The following is a 20,816-nucleotide window of genomic DNA, read 5'->3' on the forward strand; positions in this document are numbered from 1 at the left end:
CTCCTAGAGAGCACAACCTTTTAGATAGGTTAAGCTACATGGATGCTATCATCAAAATTTTATAATACCTGTGCCTATTTTAAGGAAACTTTAGCAAGACATAACTATTTACTATGCTCACTGACTCTCAAACAGACAAATGCCTATTGAATAGACCTCTCTCTCTTTAGAACACGCAGCATTTCTTATACTTGTGGTATTTATATTAGGTTACCAGATTTCTTCCTAGGCTGACAAAGATGCATTTAAAAAGCTATCTGTCTCCTCATTGAAAATAGCCATCCAACCCCCGAGGGCAGGCAGCTCCAATATGCAAGCTTGATTCTGATTCACTTTTGCTAGCCACACATGTCATGCCATGGCAGTAAAACAATGGAAAGTAATACTATTGCAGAGGAAAACTTCTGTGGAATAAATGTCTGATGTTACCAGGTGTAACATGGTGTAGTGATGACTTCCCCTGAGCCATATTCCCAGTCTTTCCAGATGCAAGGACAGCTTTCAGGAACATAGCATTTTCCTTTGTGCTCAGCCATCCTTCCAAATGAAAAGAAACATGATTAGAAAACCTGCAAGTGTCAGACGGTCTTGTGCTCTGTAATTTTAACATACTCGACACTGTCTTTTGCGTGGAAGAATGAATTAGGTTTTCCCTTTTATCCCCACGTGGTCCAGGATTAACTAAATGACAAGCACAGGATCAGATCTGACTTAACCTCTCATTATATAGCACCATAAATATAAAACAAAAGAGTACATTTCTAATATGTTGAGTTGTTCTAGAAAGAGCTCATCCGAATAGAAAGTAGGTGTCCTGGCCATCAGTGTTTGCTACTAAGAGAATCAGCATTGTCTGACCATCCCTGGTGAAACAGTAAATAATGAAACCAATAATGGTTTCTGCTAAAAAATTTAGAAAGCAAACAAACTTGTTTGTCAGTGCAAGGTATAAAATGATGATGGTTTGATTTAAGTGTATTTAAATGAAAGTAGACCAAAGTGTATCCCATTCCTTTTTTATTAATGTATTGTTTTGAATGTTACTTGGTAACTGATGGGTTTTTTTCATACCTAATCAAAAGCTAGGAGGAGAAGGAAGATAAGGTCATTTTGTTGGCTGGGAGGGAGCATGGAATGAATAGTAACTGGGAACCTATGGTGTAGCTGGTGTGTTGTGATGTGCTCAGCCATTCATGAATCAAATACGACCGCAATCATTTTAAAAGAAATTGAAACTTGCCCCACTGTTATTTAATAAGGAGGACCAGCATTTAAAGGCATTTATATTGACTTTTCTTGATTTTTCCTCTACTTTGCATTATTCCAGTGTAGTGGTTTCTAAATACATGTAGATATTTTGTAGCCACTGATCACGTAAGCTTCTCTGTGAAAATACATGGTATGCTGAAGCATTGTCTGCACATGAGCCAGAAAAGGTCATAGGGAAGAGAAAGTAACTTGAGATCGCCATCATCAACATTTTACTTGAAGTTTGTTTGCAATATTTCCCTAAAACAATCAGAGGCATTGCAGTGGATTTGCCTATTTCAAGGCAATTAAGGAAGGAGTCGTGGCACTTCTCTGCATTTCTGAATCAGGTTCAGCCAGGAAATAAATGTGAGGCTTGGACTCGAAGTCAAAGGTTATAGATAGTAAACAGCAGTAAACGCTCTGTCCGAAATAAAATTTTGATACAGATTTCACTGACCATGTACAATCACAATAAAAAAGATATATCGAGCAACATTTCAGGTTTTAATTATTTGACCTCAACAAATATTTTCTTTCCCTTGTCCATTTGACAAATTGTTTTCCTTGCTTATTCATTCTGTGGCCTGATTTCCACCAACCTTTTTTTTCCCCTCGTGCATGCTCTACTGTTTACTGTGTCCTTTCTCTCCCCCACACACCCTTCTCTTCTAAGCAGATTGATACCATTCCAAGCTACTTGCTTTTTGGAGCCATGTAGACAAAGGTGATTCTCCTGGGAGATAAACCACAAGACCTCCCTCCTGTGCCCTTGCTTTTTATGAGGTGATCCTGGGAATGTCTTTGTGGGACTTGTTCATTGAGGAAGAATGAGTGACCTGTTTACCTGAGATGGCCCCTCTTCCTCCCTCTCTCTTAGAGTAGATAGCCTCAACTAAATTGTGATTCATATGTATCGAATACACTCTATACCACACACACACACACACACACACACACACACACACACACACACACACATACACACATACTTATTAGTCTTACAATATCTTACATATCTTACAATGCCTACCTAGTTGGGTATAGAGAAGAATATGTGGGAGAACAAAAGTCATTCAACTAACAGCGACTAAGCTGGAATTTGAGCTCTGGTGTGAATGAACTCAGAATTCCCACTAAAAGTACCCCCTCCCCCCATTTAGCCTCAATAGAGTAACCTGTAACATTTATAATTAAAGTAGTTGTCTTCACTATTACAATTTAGTGTCGATGATAATTATTGCATCAATGGAATATAAACATATACATGATGATAAGCACATATATGTAGCTATATATTTATTAAACTAAATATTTTGGAGAAATCCCAACCTTTCCTTAAAATGTGTTCTTTCTTCTATTTGGTGCAGAACTCTAGTTATATGGCACAGTATTAAATTAACCTAGCAAACTAGTTACAACAGTCTGCTGGCTACCAACTCAACGGTAATTAACCACTACTCGCAACAAAGATTTTGGCTATTCTTGGTAAAAAGTATCTTTAAATTATTTTGAAGTGTGTGTGCATGCATGCATGCATGAGTGTGTGTATATGTGTGTGTGTGTGTGTGTATGCATTGTGTATACAGGAGCCTACATGTATCATGGTATGAATTTGGAGGCAACAACTTGATGGAATCGGCTACTTCCGTCCACCTTTATGTAGGTTCGAGAGAGCCAATTCAGGTCATTAGGCTGATAGGCAAGCTCTATAAACCACTTAAACTTATCTAGGTGGCCCCAAGCATATTTTTAATTATCCTTTAAATCGTGAATGCTTGTACTATCAAGAAAGGGGAACTCACCCTGCAGCACAAACGCAGCCACTGATGCAAGGCGAGGATGGAGCACAGGTGAAGTTCATGGCCAGGTTTGCACACGTGGTCTCGCAATTTATACCACCAGCTGGTAATTCAGGGTCAGGAAACCTGCAGTCAAAATATTCCTTCCCTTCTGGGCAGGCGTGGACTTCAGATACAAGCATGGAGACCATGGTTTTAACTTTGTATTTGGCGCAAATCTTATGCACAAATCATTCAAATAAAACCCATTGCCCAGATCATTGCTTTAGTGAAAGGACTCTCTCTTTCTGTGATCCTCGAGTTTATGAGCATTACCTAGCCAGAGTCTGTTCCATCTCACAATTCCCCAAAGCTGTCTCAAACCTGAAAACCTTAGCCACCTTTCCCCGCAATTCACTAAATAATTAGCATATAATTTCTTGACGTCAACAAGAAAAAAACAAACAAACAAACAAACATGGTACGTTGTTTACTTCAAACATGCCAATTTTTAAGGACTGAAAGCTACACTACATATTAAACATTCACATGACCATAATAAATACATGTTACTTCTTGATCTTGCCTTGGCCCGAGTCATTATTTTCATCTGTCTTTACTGCACTGTACAGAGTAGTACAGCGGCCCCTGTTACACCGCAGGACCCGGGATCAGGGTCGTAGGGGGTTGGGGAGGGGCACTGTTTCCCAGAAGGCTTTGGGGCTGTGAGAAATGAAATAAGACACTTGCATGGGACCACAAGAATAGATTGGTGAGGACTCCACTGAGAAAGCAGGCTACCTAGTAATCCCTGCTTTAACTGTGAGCTACCCTGCACTAAAAGGGGCATAATGAGGATTTCCAGTAGCTATTGTGTTTTCTTCGAGGCCCTGTAACATGACCCGTAAGGAAGCCCCAGACTGACCTAAATCCGGACAAAGTAAATCTAGAACGTGTAACTCAAAGGGCATTTCATTGTTTTGTTTTGTGTCTAAGGGATGGGGTCTCACTATCAAGCCCAGGTTGGACTGTAATTCCTGCCTCTGCTTTAGCCTCTTTAATGAGAGTAGACGCAAGCCACCTTGCTTGGCTCGAAACTGACTTACAATATCCCTGTCTAACAGAATGGAAACCAAGAGTTGTCAAATGACAACTATAGACTATTTTTGCCTATAATCTGACAAAAATACAGACCTATACAGTCCTCTGACTTGTAGATCTGCAGGATACATATTCCAGTGGAAAGTTATAGTCTAAGAGAAATAGCAATGGATATAGTTCATAAACCCTTTGATTTTATTTTATATTTTCATAGCATAGTCTTACATACGCCAGATGCTTCTAACTCTGCATCTGACCTTGAGACCTGGACGGCCTTGCCCCTGTTCCTTGGCGCTGGATTTCAGTACTGTGCCACCACACTCTTGCTCTTTACCACGTTCCATTTGTTACAAGTAATCCTAAAAACCTTGCTTACCAGACACATCCCAGAACCTAGAAGCACTGGCATTACCTCGGCCATTGGTAGGTATTCAGAATCCCTGGTATGGCTTCTCATTCAAAAATCAGAACCTAAGTCTTAATAAGATCACCAGGTCGTTGTATGGATACTAACGGCTGAGAAGTGTTGTTCTAGGATAGAGTTTTCTGCTTTCTGATCCAAGGCTATGTTACAACCAGTATCTGGGTAATAACGCTAAACCCTTTAGGTGGGGCTGGCGTTGATGATATAAAAGCTTCATGCCTGGCTGGCCATCTCTGTCTCTAAGCAGCCTCGTACACTGACTTCCCACTGTCCTACAAATACTATAGTTAGTGATGTGGAAATAGCCAGGAATCACTGGAACACTGTTCTGACTGCATGATACTACTATGTGCCCTTGCTTTAGTAAGGGCCTTACGAGAGTCTTCTGTCAGAAGACGATGAGGCAGTGTTTGACATACTTGCTCCCAGGAAAACCGTTCTCTGGGACTCACCAGTAGAGGGCGTTGCTGTCTCATCACATTTCACAGTCCCATTTGAACACTGGCTAGAAGTAAAGAAATAGTTAATTTATAGACCTAAATCTTGGGTTTTACCCAAACAAATTATTCCCTTCATTCCAGCTCCAAGACAGCTATCTAATTTTGACATATTTTATCGAACACCTCTATGTAAGGGGCCGTGTGAGGGACAGGGGAATTTAAAGCTCCACAGTATTTATTGTTAATAGCTTGACCCAGATGCTTATATTCTAGTAACAGAGGAAAATATACAACTAATTTATACAACATGACACACTCAATACAGAAATACATACACTTAAGATCTTAAAATTATATATTAAAAAAGCAATTAAAAATCTGTTCATAACCGGCATTTGGGTGGTCATAGGTAATAAATCCTGAGGTTATGACTTGTATCAGAGAGGAAGATTCCAGGTCTCTATGGAAATGCATAAACTACAAGATACAAAACACTGTTCTGCCTAATCAGGTGCCAGGAGATGAGGTGGGCAAGCAGAGGTAAAGCCGGCCCCTGCTCTGATGTTAGGATTCTTTTCTGGAGCTGAACTACTAAAAGCTTTCATCACAGAAGTGAGATGGTCAGTTTGAATGTCAGGACAATCATCCTGGCAGCATCACTGAAGACAAGGGTTGAGACACGGGTGCCATGCAATTGACTGTAACACAGGAGGTAAACCATGTAGAGATACGTGAACCTGGAAACTCCTTAAGGGTGTAACACAGTGGAAACATACACACACACACACACACACACACACACACACACACACACACACACCAGACCCTTGGAAACCCTGGCACAGATTTCCCTTCAGCTTTAGAGCAGACCATGTGTTTCCATGTTTGCAAAGTGAAGAAACCAACATACCAAGAGGCACATCATATGAAAACCACACACATGTATCCTTAAGCTAAAGAATGTCACTCAGAAGTGTGTTAGCCCATCCTGCCAATGTCATAAAGGAAATGAGACAGCCAGCTCTACACATCATACATCTGGGTCGGGGACATTTGACAGGAGTGCAAACAAAGTCACTACGCTAAATAATTTTATGTTGGGCAGTAAGGAAGGATGGATTTATCTTACTATGTTTTAATAAATAATTTTAAGGATAGTAAATTCAAAAGAAGGCTCTTCCAACACTCGAAGGAGAGCACAGACAAAGAGACTAATGTGCCATTGTTTTGGTTTGGTATATTTAGTCCCAAACTCATGTTAAGAATTGGTCCCCACAGTGATGCTGTTGGAAGGTGAGACTTTAAGAGGTGCAGCCTAAGTCACAAAATGGTTTGGCCATGGGAAACCACTTCTAAAGGGGATGAATATGCTTATTACCTGAAGTAAATCATTATTAATCTCTCAGAACTGAACCATTTACAAGGGTGGGTTATTACAAGATTTGGCTTCCTTGACTCTCTGTTCCCTGTGGACCCAACACTCTTGGACCACAATAACTATGAACTAAGTAAACCTATGTAAAGTGGCCGGTCTCTAGTATTTTGGTAGAGCAATGTAAAACAAAGACAAATTTTTAAAAGGGGGGAGGGAGGAGAAGGTGAGTGTCACTGTTCAAGCAGCAGGATGGGAAGGGAAGAATGGACTTCACCTCCATGAAGAAGATTAAAAACCAAGTTAAATCAAGGGTTGTTAGGAATTTCCAGGATGGGTAGGTTGAGCATGAGAACGAAGTCAAAAAGATTCTCAGAATCCTGCCTTAGGTAACTGTAGAGAGTAGTATAGACTACACAGGAAAGGATGCAATGGTTTCTTTGTGTTTTAATCAGGGGGTGGTGTGAAAAAGATGGAATTAATTATAAAGGCAGTTGAGTGTGAATGACAGTTTGCTGTTGATTCAAAATGAGCTGTGAAGCAAGGTCTGCAATCGAGCAAGCACTGCCAAGCCCAGTGCCTGGGCATAAATCCCAGCATTATTATCAGGTTGCTTAACCACATTTGCCTCACTCTGCTCATGTATAAATGGGAATAAGACGGCAGGACCTATACTCATGAGCGCTTAATTAATAATCCACGCAGCATGCTCAGAACGGTGCCAGGAGAAGAGAAGCCACGCAGTCCTGTCTTAATACAATTGCTGTCATTATCTACACATGGGGATCCACTGTGAGCACCTGCAGTGCAACTAGAAGGAGGATCCTGGGAGATAGGTGTCAATAAATGGGAACTACGTGAACGGAACCACATTCTTAACAGACAGTTCAGAAATAGAATGAGTGGTATTCTGTGAGTGTTGCTGAACAAGGCTTGATATGAAGATAAGTGACTCCCGTGTGTCTTATTGATCAGACCTAATCCAGAACTGATTTTTTTGAACCCTGTAGATGAGCCATGAACCTCTAAGACCTCAGGAAGTAGTTGGAATTACTACCCTATTCTCCACATCTACTAACAGAAGCTTATTTCAAAGGGCTTTTGTTTCACCTCATGATGATTAAATTTAGAAATCTATTCTGAAACTACCAGTACATGTCTCAGACATCCCATATTTTGAAGTAATTTATATAATATATATTCTTTTTATTTTAATTGGTTCTTTTATTTATTTACATTTCAAATGTTGTCCCCTTTCCCAGTCTCCCCTCCACAACCCCCACATCCCATTTCCCCTCCCTTTTGCCTCTAAGAGTGTGCTCCCCCACCCACCCACCCACCCACTCCCACCTCACCGCTCTAGTATCCCACTTCTCTGAGGCATTGAGCCTCTACAGGACCAAGGGCCTCCCCTCCCATTGATGCCAGATAAGGCCATCCTCTGCTACATATACAGCTGTAGCCATGGGTCCCTCCATGTGTACTTTTTGGTTGGTGGTTTAGTCCCTGGTAGTTCTGGGTGGTCTGGTTGATTGATACTGTTGCTCTTCCTATGGGGCTTCAATCCCCTTCAGCTCCTTCAGTCCTTCCCCCAACTCTTCCATTAGGGTCCCCAGGGTTCACCTACCATAAGCCTGAGGGTGTTGGGATGAGTTCCCCTGGCTGATAAATGCTCCCCCTATAATGACAGCGGCAGTGATATCTATAAGGGAAAAGGTGAAGTAAATAAAATAAGATATTTATTTTTTCCCACAGAAACAAAATCACAGATGACGCTGTGTCCTGTAATTGGCCACTGTAGACTTCTAACACTCCATGGGACTGCACAAAGCTATGTTGTACAAACAACAGACAACTAACCTGACATAGTAGCTATAGATTTGAAGTCCCCAAATAGATCTGGACTGTTTGCTTAGTCCCAAGAAAAGTCACTGAATGAACTTAGGAAACACGCATCTGCTGTATATTTTAACCCTATGTGCAAAACAAAAGTCTTCACTTCCTGTGAGGGCTACGAACCGTCTGAATGAGAATAGTGAATACAAGTCTACCACTTGTATGAAAAATATAAATCTTGTTTATGGTTAGGGTATGGAGAAATCAAGTAGGAATAAACTTCAGGGATAACTAGTACTTTCCGTGGCTTTCTGTGAGTAGCTCACCATATCATTAAGCAAAAGCAAATGTGTGTGTGTGTGTGTGTGTGTGTGTGTGTGTGTGTGTGTGTGTGTGTAGTACTTTCCGTGGCTTTCTGTGAGTAGCTCACCATATCATTAAGCAAAAGCAAATAAAGCAAATAAAGCAAATGTGTGTGTGTGTGTGTGTGTGTGTGTGTGTGTGTGTGTGTGTGTGTGTGTGTATCAAGAGCGTACGTTCATTTGGCCTCTCAGAAGAAAAGCAGACACCATCTGGTATTGTCAAGCCCCCTCTGTGACTTACATGGGCACACAAAAGTTAAGTGTGTCTTCATAGAATTTGCCTTCAGGACAGTTACAACCTTCAGCACAATCTTCTTTGCACTGCTCAGGGGAGGAGAGAGAGGTGCAGGAACGGAGGCAGAATGAGGAACAGTGGTGGTACAGCATGCCCTTTTGACACACCACGGCTGTGAACAAACAAGTATCACATAAGAGACGACAGGAAAGAAACATGTTATGTTCATTCGTACACCCAAAGAAATACTTGAAGCAATCCCACTAAAATCAGGGACTAGACAAGGCTGCCCACTCTCTCCCTACTTATTCAATATAGTTCTTGAAGTTCTAGCCAGAGCAATCAGACAACAAAAGGAGGTCAAGGGGATACAGATCGGAAAAGAAGAAGTCAAAATATTACTATTTGCAGATGATATGATAGTATATTTAAGTGATCCCAAAAGTTCCACCAGAGAACTACTAAAGCTGATAAACAACTTCAGCAAAGTGGCTGGGTATAAAATTAACTCAAATAAATCAGTAGCCTTCCTCTACACAAAAGAGAAACAAGCCGAGAAAGAAATTAGGGAAACGACACCCTTCATAATAGACCCAAATAATATAAAGTACCTCGGTGTGACTTTAACCAAGCAAGTAAAAGATTGTACAATAAGAACTTCAAGACACTGAAGAAAGAAATTGAAGAAGACCTCAGAAGATAGAAAGATCTCCCATGCTCATGGATTGGCAGGATTAATATAGTAAAAATGGCCATTTTACCAAAAGCGATCTACAGATTCAATGCAATCCCCATCAAAATCCAATCCAATTCTTCAAAGAGTTAGACAGAACAATTTGCAAATTCATCTGGAATAATAAAAAACCCAGGATAGCTAAAACTATCCTCAACAATAAAAGGACTTCAGGGGAAATCACTATCCCTGAACTCAAGCAGTATTACAGAGCAATAGTGATAAAAACTGCATGGTATTGGTACAGAGACAGACAGATAGACCAATGGAATAGAATTGAAGACCCAGAAATGAACCCACACACCTATGGCCACTTGATTTTTGACAAAGGAGCCAAAACCATCCAATGGAAAAAAGATAGCATTTTCAGCAAATGGTGCTGGTTCAACTGGAGGTCAACATGTAGAAGAATGCAGATCGATCCATGCTTGTCACCCTGTACAAAGCTTAAGTCCAAGTGGATCAAGGACCTCCACATCAAACCAGACACACTCAAACTAATAGAAGAAAAACTAGGGAAGCATCTCGAACACATGGGCACTGGAAATAATTTCCTGAACAAAACACCAATGGCTTATGCTCTAAGATCAAGAATCGACAAATGGGATCTCATAAAACTGCAAAGCTTCTGTAAGGCAAAGGGCACTGTGGTTAGGACAAAACGGCAACCAACAGATTGGGAAAAGATCTTTACCAATCCTACAACAGATAGAGGCCTTATATCCAAAATATATAAAGAACTCAAGAAGTTAGACCACAGGGAGACAAATAACCTTATTAAAAAATGGGGTTCAGAGCTAAACAAAGAATTCACAGCTGAGGAATGCCGAATGGCTGAGAAACACCTAAAGAAATGTTCAACATCTTTAGTCATAAGGGAAATGCAAATCAAAACAACCCTGAGATTTCACCTCACACCAGTGAGAATGGCTAAGATCAAAAACTCAGGTGACAGCAGATGCTGGCGAGGATGTGGAGAAAGAGGAACACTCCTCCATTGTTGGTGGGGTTGCAGACTGATACAACCATTCTGGAAATCAGTCTGGAGGTTCCTCAGAAAATTGGACATTGAACTGCCTGAGGATCCAGCTATACCTCTCTTGGGCATATACCCAAAAGATGCCTCAACATATAAAAGAGACACGTGCTCCACTATGTTCATCGCAGCCTTATTTATAATAGCCAGAAACTGGAAAGAACCCAGATGCCCTTCAACGGAGGAATGGATACAGAAAATGTGGTACATCTACACAATGGAATATTACTCAGCTATCAAAAACAATGACTTTATGAAATTCATAGGCAAATGGTTGGAACTGGAAAATATCATCCTGAGTGAGGTAACCCAATTACAGAAAAATACACATGGTATGCACTCATTGATAAGTGGCTATTAGCCCAAATGCTTGAATTACCCTAGATGCCTAGAACAAATGAAACTCAAGACGGATGATCAAAATGTGAATGCTTCACTCCTTCTTTAAAAGGGGAACAAGAATACCCTTGGCAGGGAATACAGAGGCAAAGATTAGAACAGAGACTGAAGGAACACCTTCAGAGCCTGCCCCACATGTGGCCCATACATATACAGCCACCCAATTAGACAAGATGGATGAAGCAAAGAAGTGCAGGCCTACAGGAGCTGGATGTAGATCGCTCCAGAGAGACACTGCCAGAATACAGCAAATACAGAGGCGAATGCCAGCAGCAAACCACTGAACTGAGAATAGGTCCCCCGTTGAAGGAATCAGAGAAAGAACTGGAAGAGCTTGAAGGGGCTCGAGACCACATATGTACAGCAATACCAAGCAACCAGAGCTTCCAGGGACTAAGCCACTACCTAAAGACTATACATGGACTGACCCTGGACTCTGACCTCATAGGTAGCAATGAATATCCTAGTAAGAGCACCAGTGGAAGGGGAAGCCATGGGTCCTGCTAAGACTGAACCCCCAGTGAACTAGATTGTTGGGGGGAGGGCGGCAATGGGGGGAGGGTGGGGAGGGGAACACCCATAAGGAAGGGGAGGAGGGAGGAGGATGTTTGCCCGGAAACCGGGAAAGGGAATAACACTCGAAATGTATATAAGAAATACTCAAGTTAATAAAAAAAAAGTAAAAAAAAAAAAAAGAAAATACAGATCATTAGACATACACTATCTTACATCAGTGAGCACATCACAGACTTGAAAACAAAATGAAATAAATGAATGAATAAATATAAGGTAGGCAGGTAAGTAGGTAGGTAGGTGGGTAGGTGATCTCCTTCATCAATTATCAATCAAGAAAATGTCCCAGTGGCACTCATAGTTCAGTCTGAAGAAGGCAATTACTCAGTTGAGATTCTCTTTTTCCCAGATGACCCTAGTTGTACCAGGTTGACAAAAGCTAACCAGCTAACCAGTATAGTCATCATCCTTATCATACTCTTGAAACCTAAGTAAGCAATTATTCCTCTACAAACATTATATATATAATATCATGTTTTATCATGTTTATACATTGTTTTGAAAACAATTTCTCTTTAGATCAAATGGAACTGAAAATGGCAGGCTAATTAAAATAATCTAAAATATATCTGCACAATGACAACATCAGTTGACATATCGATGTCTATGGTGGAACTCTCATGAGTTCCTACCCCTAGATGAAGACCTATAGGCAATGAATGGCTGCTGAGGGTCAGTCTTCTCCAGAGACCATCCCCCATAGGCTATCTAATTCCAAGTGCTCATCCTAGACACATACACAAATAAGCAATATTAAAGGGACTCGTATTCATAGACATATATGCAATGATAACAATTACACGAGAGGTCATAACTTTGAGAGGGGGTCAAAAGACATGGGAGGAGCTAGAGAGGGAAAAGGGAGCAAAATGACATAGAGAATTCATGTTTTTAAAATTTCCCAAAACAATATACTAAGTTAAAAAAAATTAAATGAGAATTTCAAAGAATAAAGATACTACTTTTAAAAGGTTCCCCTTTATTTAAAATAAACGAAAATCTAAAACTCCCCGAAACAAATACTTCTACCATTCTGATTCAAATGTAACCAAATGATGTTAGGTGTGTAACTTGGTGGAACAGGAATAGAGAGTGTTTCCAGATGCCGTAAATAAGGAGGGAAATAAAACACAGAATCTGGAGCAGAGGAGAGGAGTGTGAATCCTAGGTGTCTTAGAACTTGGATTTCACTCATGTGGAAATGGAAAATCCTTTATAAAACAGAACATTGGAAAAACCAGGATGGAGAGGTGCCTTACCATTAAAGGGTCACAAAAGAAACACCAAGAAATTGGAAGTCTCAGGTTGGGAGAGACTTGGAGGCTCATCATTAATGATTAGCTCTCAAGAAAACATGAAGGAACTGGAAGACCTTTAAGCTGATTTCTCACAGATGAGAAGCCCCAACTGAAGGAAGGATTAGAGCAGTCAGAAGGTATTCTGGATACTGGACCAAAAAGCTCCTGTTTCTGGCTATGTGGTCTCTGGGCCCTGCTCTGATAGCAGCTAAATAATGAATGTAACAAGTTTTCAGTAAACTTACGAAAAACAACCCCAGGAAGCCCAAGGGTTGTAGATAGAAAAATAAACATAGGAAACTACAGAATCTCTCTACCTTAAATGGAACAGCAGGCGCCATAATCAGGAGTATTAGAGTCAAAGAACATGAAACAGACACTGCCTACGACACATTGGACCTATTTAACCACAGATAAGCTGTGTCTCAAAGCATCCTCTTGTTTCATAATCTTCAATACTTAGATATAGCATTTCCAAGATAAGAATATTTTTTTATTTTTTCAAACTATCCTTAACGCTTCTTTCAAGATACACAATCATACTCTAACTTAGTAACCAATAATCCACAGTTATGAACGTTTCTCGCTGTATGTGTCTGTCTTCCTCTCCCCCTCTTTCCCTTTCTCCGTCTTCCATACCTCCCCAACCCTCCCTCCTCTAGTTCCACGAGTTTAAATAAAGGGTCTCTCACTCACTAAGCAAACACATTGTACTCAGTCCTACATTAAAAGTTTTTTCTTCTAGCATATCTCTTGGTGTTCAGTTGTTTTCAGTAGGTATACACCATAGGAATATTTCAAATAATGTATATACAATCTTGACATCTCTTTTAAAAATTGAAGGCCTCCATTAGGAATACGAAGCTGTCTAAAGAGTTACCTGGTCATCTGTCCATGATGTCATACTCACCACAGAACGAGATCTGAGATCTAAAGTCAATGGGCACACCGCGCTGACCACACAGGTAGGCATAATGGGCAAGAGCATTGCACAGGCAGGAGCTTCCGCACTTGCACGCGTCATGTCGACACAGCTGGTAGTACAGCCCTGGACTGACGTAGACGTGACAAGGAGCAAAGAGCTCCTGGTGGATGACATCACAGTGCGCTGCATATCCAACTAACAGACAAAGACGCCGCCGTGAGATTTCCCTATGCCAGGCCAGCAATTACCCTAAGAACAGGGTACCAAAACTACTCAAGTAGCTCCCTTTTCTAGAAACGTATCGTTTAAATGAGAGCTAGTAAGCTCAGCAGTTGTTTTTGAGCTCCCTCCCCCACCAAAAAAAATCTAGTGTACCTGAATAATGTATGCAATGGAAGGATCGATTGGCAGAAGTGGTAACCACAGTGAGTCCATGCCTGAGGATCACCTCAGGAAACTGTGAGAAACTGGGGCTTATCATCTCCAGGCCCCTGTGTGCATAACAAAAGTGGTCCCTGATAATGGATGTAATGACAAGTTTGTAGAAAACACCATGATCTCAGGAGGGACAATCACTGCATTCCAGTGGATTCTTGTGGGTAAAAAACAATGGAGCAGATGCCACTGAGTCACTTAACGCAGTGCACCCTGCCCAATGTCTGGCAAACACGAGAAGCTCAGTTGTGTTTGATTAATAAATTCATGTGTGACAAAAATGGAAAAATAAATGAATAGAAATTAGGGATTGGAATCCATTCATCCTGACATCTGTGAGATGTAATTCTCTCTATTTTTATTCAAAGCAGGTCCCTGCAACAGCACATTCAAGTCAGTGCTGAGCAAATCCGACTGCTTGGGACTGGACAAACAGGTGTGACAAGCTCGGGGAGATACTGTCTTCAGAGAAAGGAGACAAGGTGAGGTATGTGGTTCCGTGATGTAAGTGGACCTTACTGGAACTGATTCCCTCTGCCATAAAAATCACTCAGCCTTAGTATTGTCATTGTTATTGAAAGACTGATGGACATCAGATACTTTTCACTTTCAAGGAACAATGCTGAATGCACGTCAAGCATATTCATTTGTACTGTAACAATTTCATTAACTCTTTAAGAACTTAAACAATGTATTATCCCACTCCTCCCTCAACTCCTCCCAGATCCAAGGTATATTTATTAATAATAAATATCCTGGTAGTTACCCAAGTACTACTTTTTGCATTAAATTAGTGTGCATATGTGAAACAAATGACTATACACTGTTGTTAGACAAATGCCTCACTCCAAGAATCCTGAAAGAGCAAAATAACGCACTGGTAAGAACATTCTACTGGGCTCTAAGAATTTGTAGGTCAAAATGTATTTCCACGGTTATTAAATAAAGAGTAACTCAGGAAAATTCTTGTGAGAAAATATGCAGAGTCCTCTTGAGAGCAGTTGGCTTTTGTCTATTTTTTCTTTTGCTGTCTGTGGGAATTTACCTGTTTTGGGATCTTTATGAAATCACAGTTCACGGCAAAAGTAAAAAAGAAACTTCTGAAGCATATACCACAGAAGACACAGAGTGTGGGAGGAAAGGGATGAAAAACACAGGTAAGATGGTGCATAGTGACAGTTCTAAAATAAGGACTCGGCTGGAAGAGACAGCTTATCCAGTGAACCCCACCAAAACCTTCACATAGTAACTTAATAAGTAACAAAGTCACCACACTAGTAAGAAGGAAATCATCAAGGTTAGAAACAAATAAGATATGAGAAACCAAGTAAGATTAGCTGAAGAAGTAAATTTGCTCTTAAAATACTGGGATGAAATGGAGGAAAAAATGGAAATGGATCTAAAAGTAGTACATCATAAAAGCCAAGACTCTAGTCTACTCTCGAGATTAGGGAGAGACAGAGACACAGATAGGGAGAGATAAAGACAGAAACAGAAAGAGACTGAGAGGCATACAAAAAGAGACAGAGACAGGGAGAATGACAATCGTCATTGGGATAAAAAGATCGCTCTTTTTTTAAGTGTCGGGTGCAAGATTATCTGTTCTTCCCAGTACATCCGAACTAAGCCTGAAATAAAAACAGGCAGCATAACGCTCACACACAACCAGTACAAAATGTGGAGACTGAATATGGATTCCCAGCCCATGTTAGTAACATATAGAAGTTAACTCTATGAAAGTGGTAAACTAGGCAAAGTAAAATAAATAAATAAATAAATAAATAAATAAATAAATAAATAAATAAATAAATAAATACCTAACTAACATTAGATTTTGTCCAGAGAGACTCCTTTAATTGGGAAGGAAGCAAACTAGCCTTTGATTTGGTTTATAGTGACTTTAGTTTAAAATGTATTTGGTGGACATGCACATAGGTTTGTGTGTGTGTGTGTGTATGTGTGTATGTGTGTGTGTGTGTGTTTGTGTGTGTGTCCAAATTCTAAGCATGTGAGTTGCGTTGTTCCTGCAAATTGCACAGCTAGAGAATGATTATGTCAGACTGTTGCCCACTTAACAGAACGAGCCAATCTTTGGGTCGTGGGCCCTGCTTACAGAGCGATAGCAGATGCCGTGAATAGGAATAAAAACAAGACGTTATGAAACTGAAGTGGGGCTTCCTGAAACTATAACCGCGGTCTTCGAGCATTTCCTGCATCGGAAAACTCCAAAATGCAGCCTGTGTTTGAGAAGAAGAAAAGCCATAAATACCTACAATGTGTAAATTTTTAAAATGTAAGAGAATAGGTTGTTTGCTGTTCTTTTTTTTAAGTGTAACTGCACTTAAAAACCATGGATTTAGCACAGGATTGAACAAAATGCGCATAAGGAACGACAGGGCTCTAGTCTTAATGCATAAATAATTTAAAATCATAACATAAGATTATAAAGTCGGTAGAACATATTGGCCACTTCTACTGAGTCTACGTGTGGAGAGGAGGACTTACTGTTCTGTTGGTTAATATTGCAGGGATCCACCATCGGGACATGGACAGGCGCGAAACACGTGGAGGAAACTCTCCACGCATGCGCGTGAAGCTGTGGGGTTCCTTCGATCATGCCAGAAGGGGACCTAGAACAGCAAGAAAATGCTCACCAGAGTCGCTCTCGTCCCTCTTATTTGCATATATCTTTGAATATTCAAATAAATAAATTTTCTCTTAATGTTCAAACACGTCTTAGAAACTCAAATTCTCTAGTAGTTTTAGAGAAGTAAACGTGTCAGCTTCCCGTACTTGAGATTTTTTTTCAAGGGGCTGAATTATGGACATACATAATGTTTTTGGGTCTTCATTTCTGCCTCGTGAAAAGAATACCGTTGTGCCGATTTTTGTAAAGAAAACAAAAAGCCCAGAGAAATGCTAATCAGTTTCATTAAGCTGCTGCCCAAGAAAGCTAAGGATCAGATTTGGCTCCGCTCCAATAATCAAGCATCACTCACACTACCCCAAATTCAATCTGAGTGTACTTAAGGTGAATGTGGAAACGTAGAGGCGCATAGCTCACATGGTCTATTCAAGCTACAGACAAATAGTATAGAGTATAACAGTCTATACTCTTGGCTCATATCAATTTATGTTGGAAGGCCTGAAATACTAAGCGAACATAGATTAAAATTGGGTGAAAGTTGATGTAAAATTCTCCTTCCTTCACGTTTATTCATCTGTTCAGTTTCCTCAGCAGACCAGACCAGAAGAGAACCGCCACCCTTTTAAACTGAAGCCCTGAGGGCCAGCAGAAAGAACGGAAACAAGCAACCCCGGGAGGTAGAAGGTGGGGGGGGGGGGGGTACCCTCCAGAATGTACCAGAGATGTGGGAGGTGAAAGACTCTCAGGACTCAAAGGAAGAACCTTATATGAAATGGCCTACAGTGGGGAGAGGGAACTTGTTGAGTCCACCTCCAGTAGAAAGACAGGAACAAGTGAAGAAGGGGGTTGCTATCCCACAGTCAAAAACTCTGACCCAGAATTATTCTCTCTGAGAGAACTGCAGGGACAAAAATGGAGAAGAGACTGAGGGAAAGGAGGTCCAGTAACAGGCCAAAATTGGGATCTAGCTCAGTGTGGGGCCCCAAGGCCTGACACTATTATTGATGCTATGGCGTGCTTACAAACAAGGACCTATCATGTCTGCCCTCCGAAAGGCCCAACTCTTTTAGAGTCAGATGCAGATATTTACATCCAACCACTGGACAGAAGCTGCTGACCCCTGTGGTTGAATTAGGGGAAGCTGGAAGAAGCTGAGGAGGAGGGCAACCCTGTAGGAGGACCAGCAGTCTCAATTAACCTGGACTCCTGAGATCTCTCAGCTACTGGGCCACCAACCAGGCAGCATATGCCAGCTGATATGAAGTTCCCAACACATATACAGCAGAGGACTCCCAAGTCTGGGTTCAGTCAGAGAAGATGCACCTAACCCTCAAGAGACTGAAGGCCTCAGGGAGTGGAGAGGTCTGGTGAGGTGGGAGGTGAGTGGAGACATCTTCTTGAAGGTGGGAAAGGGAGGTGGGGGGGGTTGGAAGGGAGGTGGAGAAGAAGGTATGGGATGTGGAACAGTCAGAGGGTGGGCTGGGAGGGGGATAAAGTCTGGACTGTAAAAAAAAAGATTAAATAAATAGAGTTGAAAAATCAAAAAATAAATAAATAAAGTGAGACTACAGCATTTAGGGGGTCAAATGTAAAATCCCACCCTACATTTGTTAAATGATTTCACTATCAGACACTGCGCTCAACCCTGAAAAGACAATACAGATCTAGGCAGACCCAGGCTCCTAGGGGAATATATTGCCTTTAACCTAAGGTCTCTGCTCATGGCTACCATATGTCTGAAAGGAAGGGTGGGCCTGACCTCTCCTCTCTTAGTGCCCTCTAAGATGAGTGCTTAATTACCATCTAGCTGAGACTACTTCTTCAGAGACAGAGGAAGAAGATCGGCTACCCTAAACCCTCCTTCCTTCTTTTTTTCTATTTCTCATCGAATTCCCAGGATGCTAAAGAACTATAAGAAGCCAAATATCAAAGTCTCATTTTGTTCAGATGGAGGCACTAAAGGCTCAAGAAACTCCCTGACTTGTAATAACTTCCTTCCCCTCTGTGCCCAGCCCTCCTTCTCAAAGCCTCCTTCCAGGGAAAGCAAAATATCTCAGGGTTCCCAGGAGAAGCAACCCAGAGTCCAGCTCTCTTACTTCATTTAGTTGACTTAAAACAATAAATTTGTTAAAGATAGGAACCAGAATGTAGGCCTGTTTGTTTATTGTATTTCACTTTATAAAAATGGCCTTTCGGCTCACCAAGCTTACTTGACTTGCTCTAACGGGGCATGTAAAATAAATTCTCAATTAATATTTTTTTCCATTAAACTATGTTTGCAGCTTCACATTAACCTTTGTCAAGTAAAGAATTTTAACTACTTTACTTGGAAAGCTAAACAATGTTTGAGAGTTATCTGTGGCTGAAATATTATCCTGTACTCTTATCGGGCCCGAATGTTTATGCACGGAGGAGACTGGTGCCTGGAGACTGGCAGACAGATCTACCATTTGTTAAACACTGACTGCTAACCCGTTCTGACAACAAGGCCAGGAAAGAGGACTTTAATGAGCCTAGCATGGTTTCTATTTTGAAAAATATGATAGAGACATTGTTATTCTAACCTGAAGTAAATAAAAAAAATAGTTAAACGTAAATAAATTACATGAGATAGTGTAAAATAAATGTCACTTCCTAAATTTTTAATTAAAATGTCAGCTCTCATTGCCCGTTCAGTGAGCTTCTTGGTGCACTATTAAGTTCTGCTTAGTTCAGCTGACTATCCAGGGTAGACGGGAATCCTGTAACTCTAGCGACCAAGGGTACACTCCTAACTCTCATAACCCTGGCCATTTGGTGTGAACAACTGATAAATGATGTTTTCCTCACAAGTGATCTAGATGCAATTCTGGCAAGATGTAAACTAATTTTTTAAAAGCAAACGATGCTTGAGTTGGTTTGGATGTAAATATTAGAAAGGGAAGACCCACAGAGGGAAAGATTGTCTGAGAAGGTACTCAAACGTTCCTCAGCAAACCACTCCTTCCATGACATGGTCCCTGGATGCTCAGCCCACAGAGACCCGGAAATATTTTTGGCTGTGACCACAAAGGGCAACATCTATTCTTCTGAAATTACCTCAATATGTTATGTGCATTTTTGGTTGTGGCTTCACATAGCACTGAATATTTCTTCACTAGAATCTTTTCTATTGATACTGTGGGCCGGGTTAGATTTGTATGTATTTAGGATGTACAGTATAATTCTTTAAAGTTACATGTGTCTACTGTGTAATGGCTGAGCCAAGCTGAGGAACACAAAGGGCACCTCATATTCTTGTCATTCTTGCATGAGAAAGTTTGTTGTCAGCCTCTTGGCCACTTCCAAGTATCCATCGCATTGGCTCTTGGTATCATGCTGAATCATCCACTGAGCGACAAGTCCCTTTCATTAACCCTACCCTCAGCCTGGCTCAGCGCCACTTCTGATGGCCATCAGAGGGGATATTTTTCAATTTCGTGGTTAGCTCCCTTCCTGACAGTGCAACCCAAGTTCCTGGAGGATGAGCGCACTGTCATTCCACTTAACTGGTTCCCAATGAGCCTCAGGCCAAACCACTAACACTCATCACATGACCCTGAACCAGGAACTTCTGCTCCTCATGAGGAGTGGAAAGCACATTTTCCTGTCAAGGGAGACTAGCAGGCTTTATTGCTTTTCTCCCAATGCAACACCATTTTTCATAAAATCTGATGAGCTTAGGTACCAAAGTTTGTCTTATAACTAACAGCACCACCAAATAACACTTCACAGTTCAACTAACTGACATTAATACAAATATATTATATGCTATATATAATATAAATACAAAATGCATTTATACAGATGCAGGACAAACAGGTTTTCTAAAAAGGCTTGCAAGTTTCTAAAAGCAGACCACAGGACTCGAAAGGCAGCAGAAGAGAGACCAGGAGGCAGCAGTTAGCCCACATCCTGAGATATTGCATAAATTCAAGCCTCGCTCCAGGATG

The 20,816-nt window shown here is 40.9% G+C and overlaps 1 protein-coding gene across 2 annotated transcripts in view; it reads right to left on the reverse strand.

Moving 5' to 3' along the window:
- The window catches only part of Otogl (otogelin-like), a 162,782-nt gene that overhangs the window by 102,456 nt on the left and 39,510 nt on the right, over positions 1-20,816 (reverse strand). For both annotated transcript variants that reach the window (XM_087559476.1, XM_087559475.1), the window contains exons 18-24: positions 16,704-16,828; positions 13,749-13,958; positions 8,806-8,971; positions 7,994-8,068; positions 5,007-5,059; positions 3,054-3,216; positions 430-537 (exon numbers count right to left, since the gene is read on the reverse strand). In XM_087559476.1, coding sequence (XP_087415602.1) covers positions 430-537; positions 3,054-3,216; positions 5,007-5,059; positions 7,994-8,068; positions 8,806-8,971; positions 13,749-13,958; positions 16,704-16,828 — 900 coding nt within the window. The remainder of the gene's footprint in view (positions 1-429; positions 538-3,053; positions 3,217-5,006; positions 5,060-7,993; positions 8,069-8,805; positions 8,972-13,748; positions 13,959-16,703; positions 16,829-20,816) is intronic.

This window comes from Rattus norvegicus, chromosome 7 (genome assembly GCF_021556685.1).
Source record: "Rattus norvegicus strain SHRSP/BbbUtx chromosome 7, alternate assembly SHRSP_T2T, whole genome shotgun sequence".
Lineage (NCBI taxonomy): Eukaryota > Metazoa > Chordata > Mammalia > Rodentia > Muridae > Rattus > Rattus norvegicus.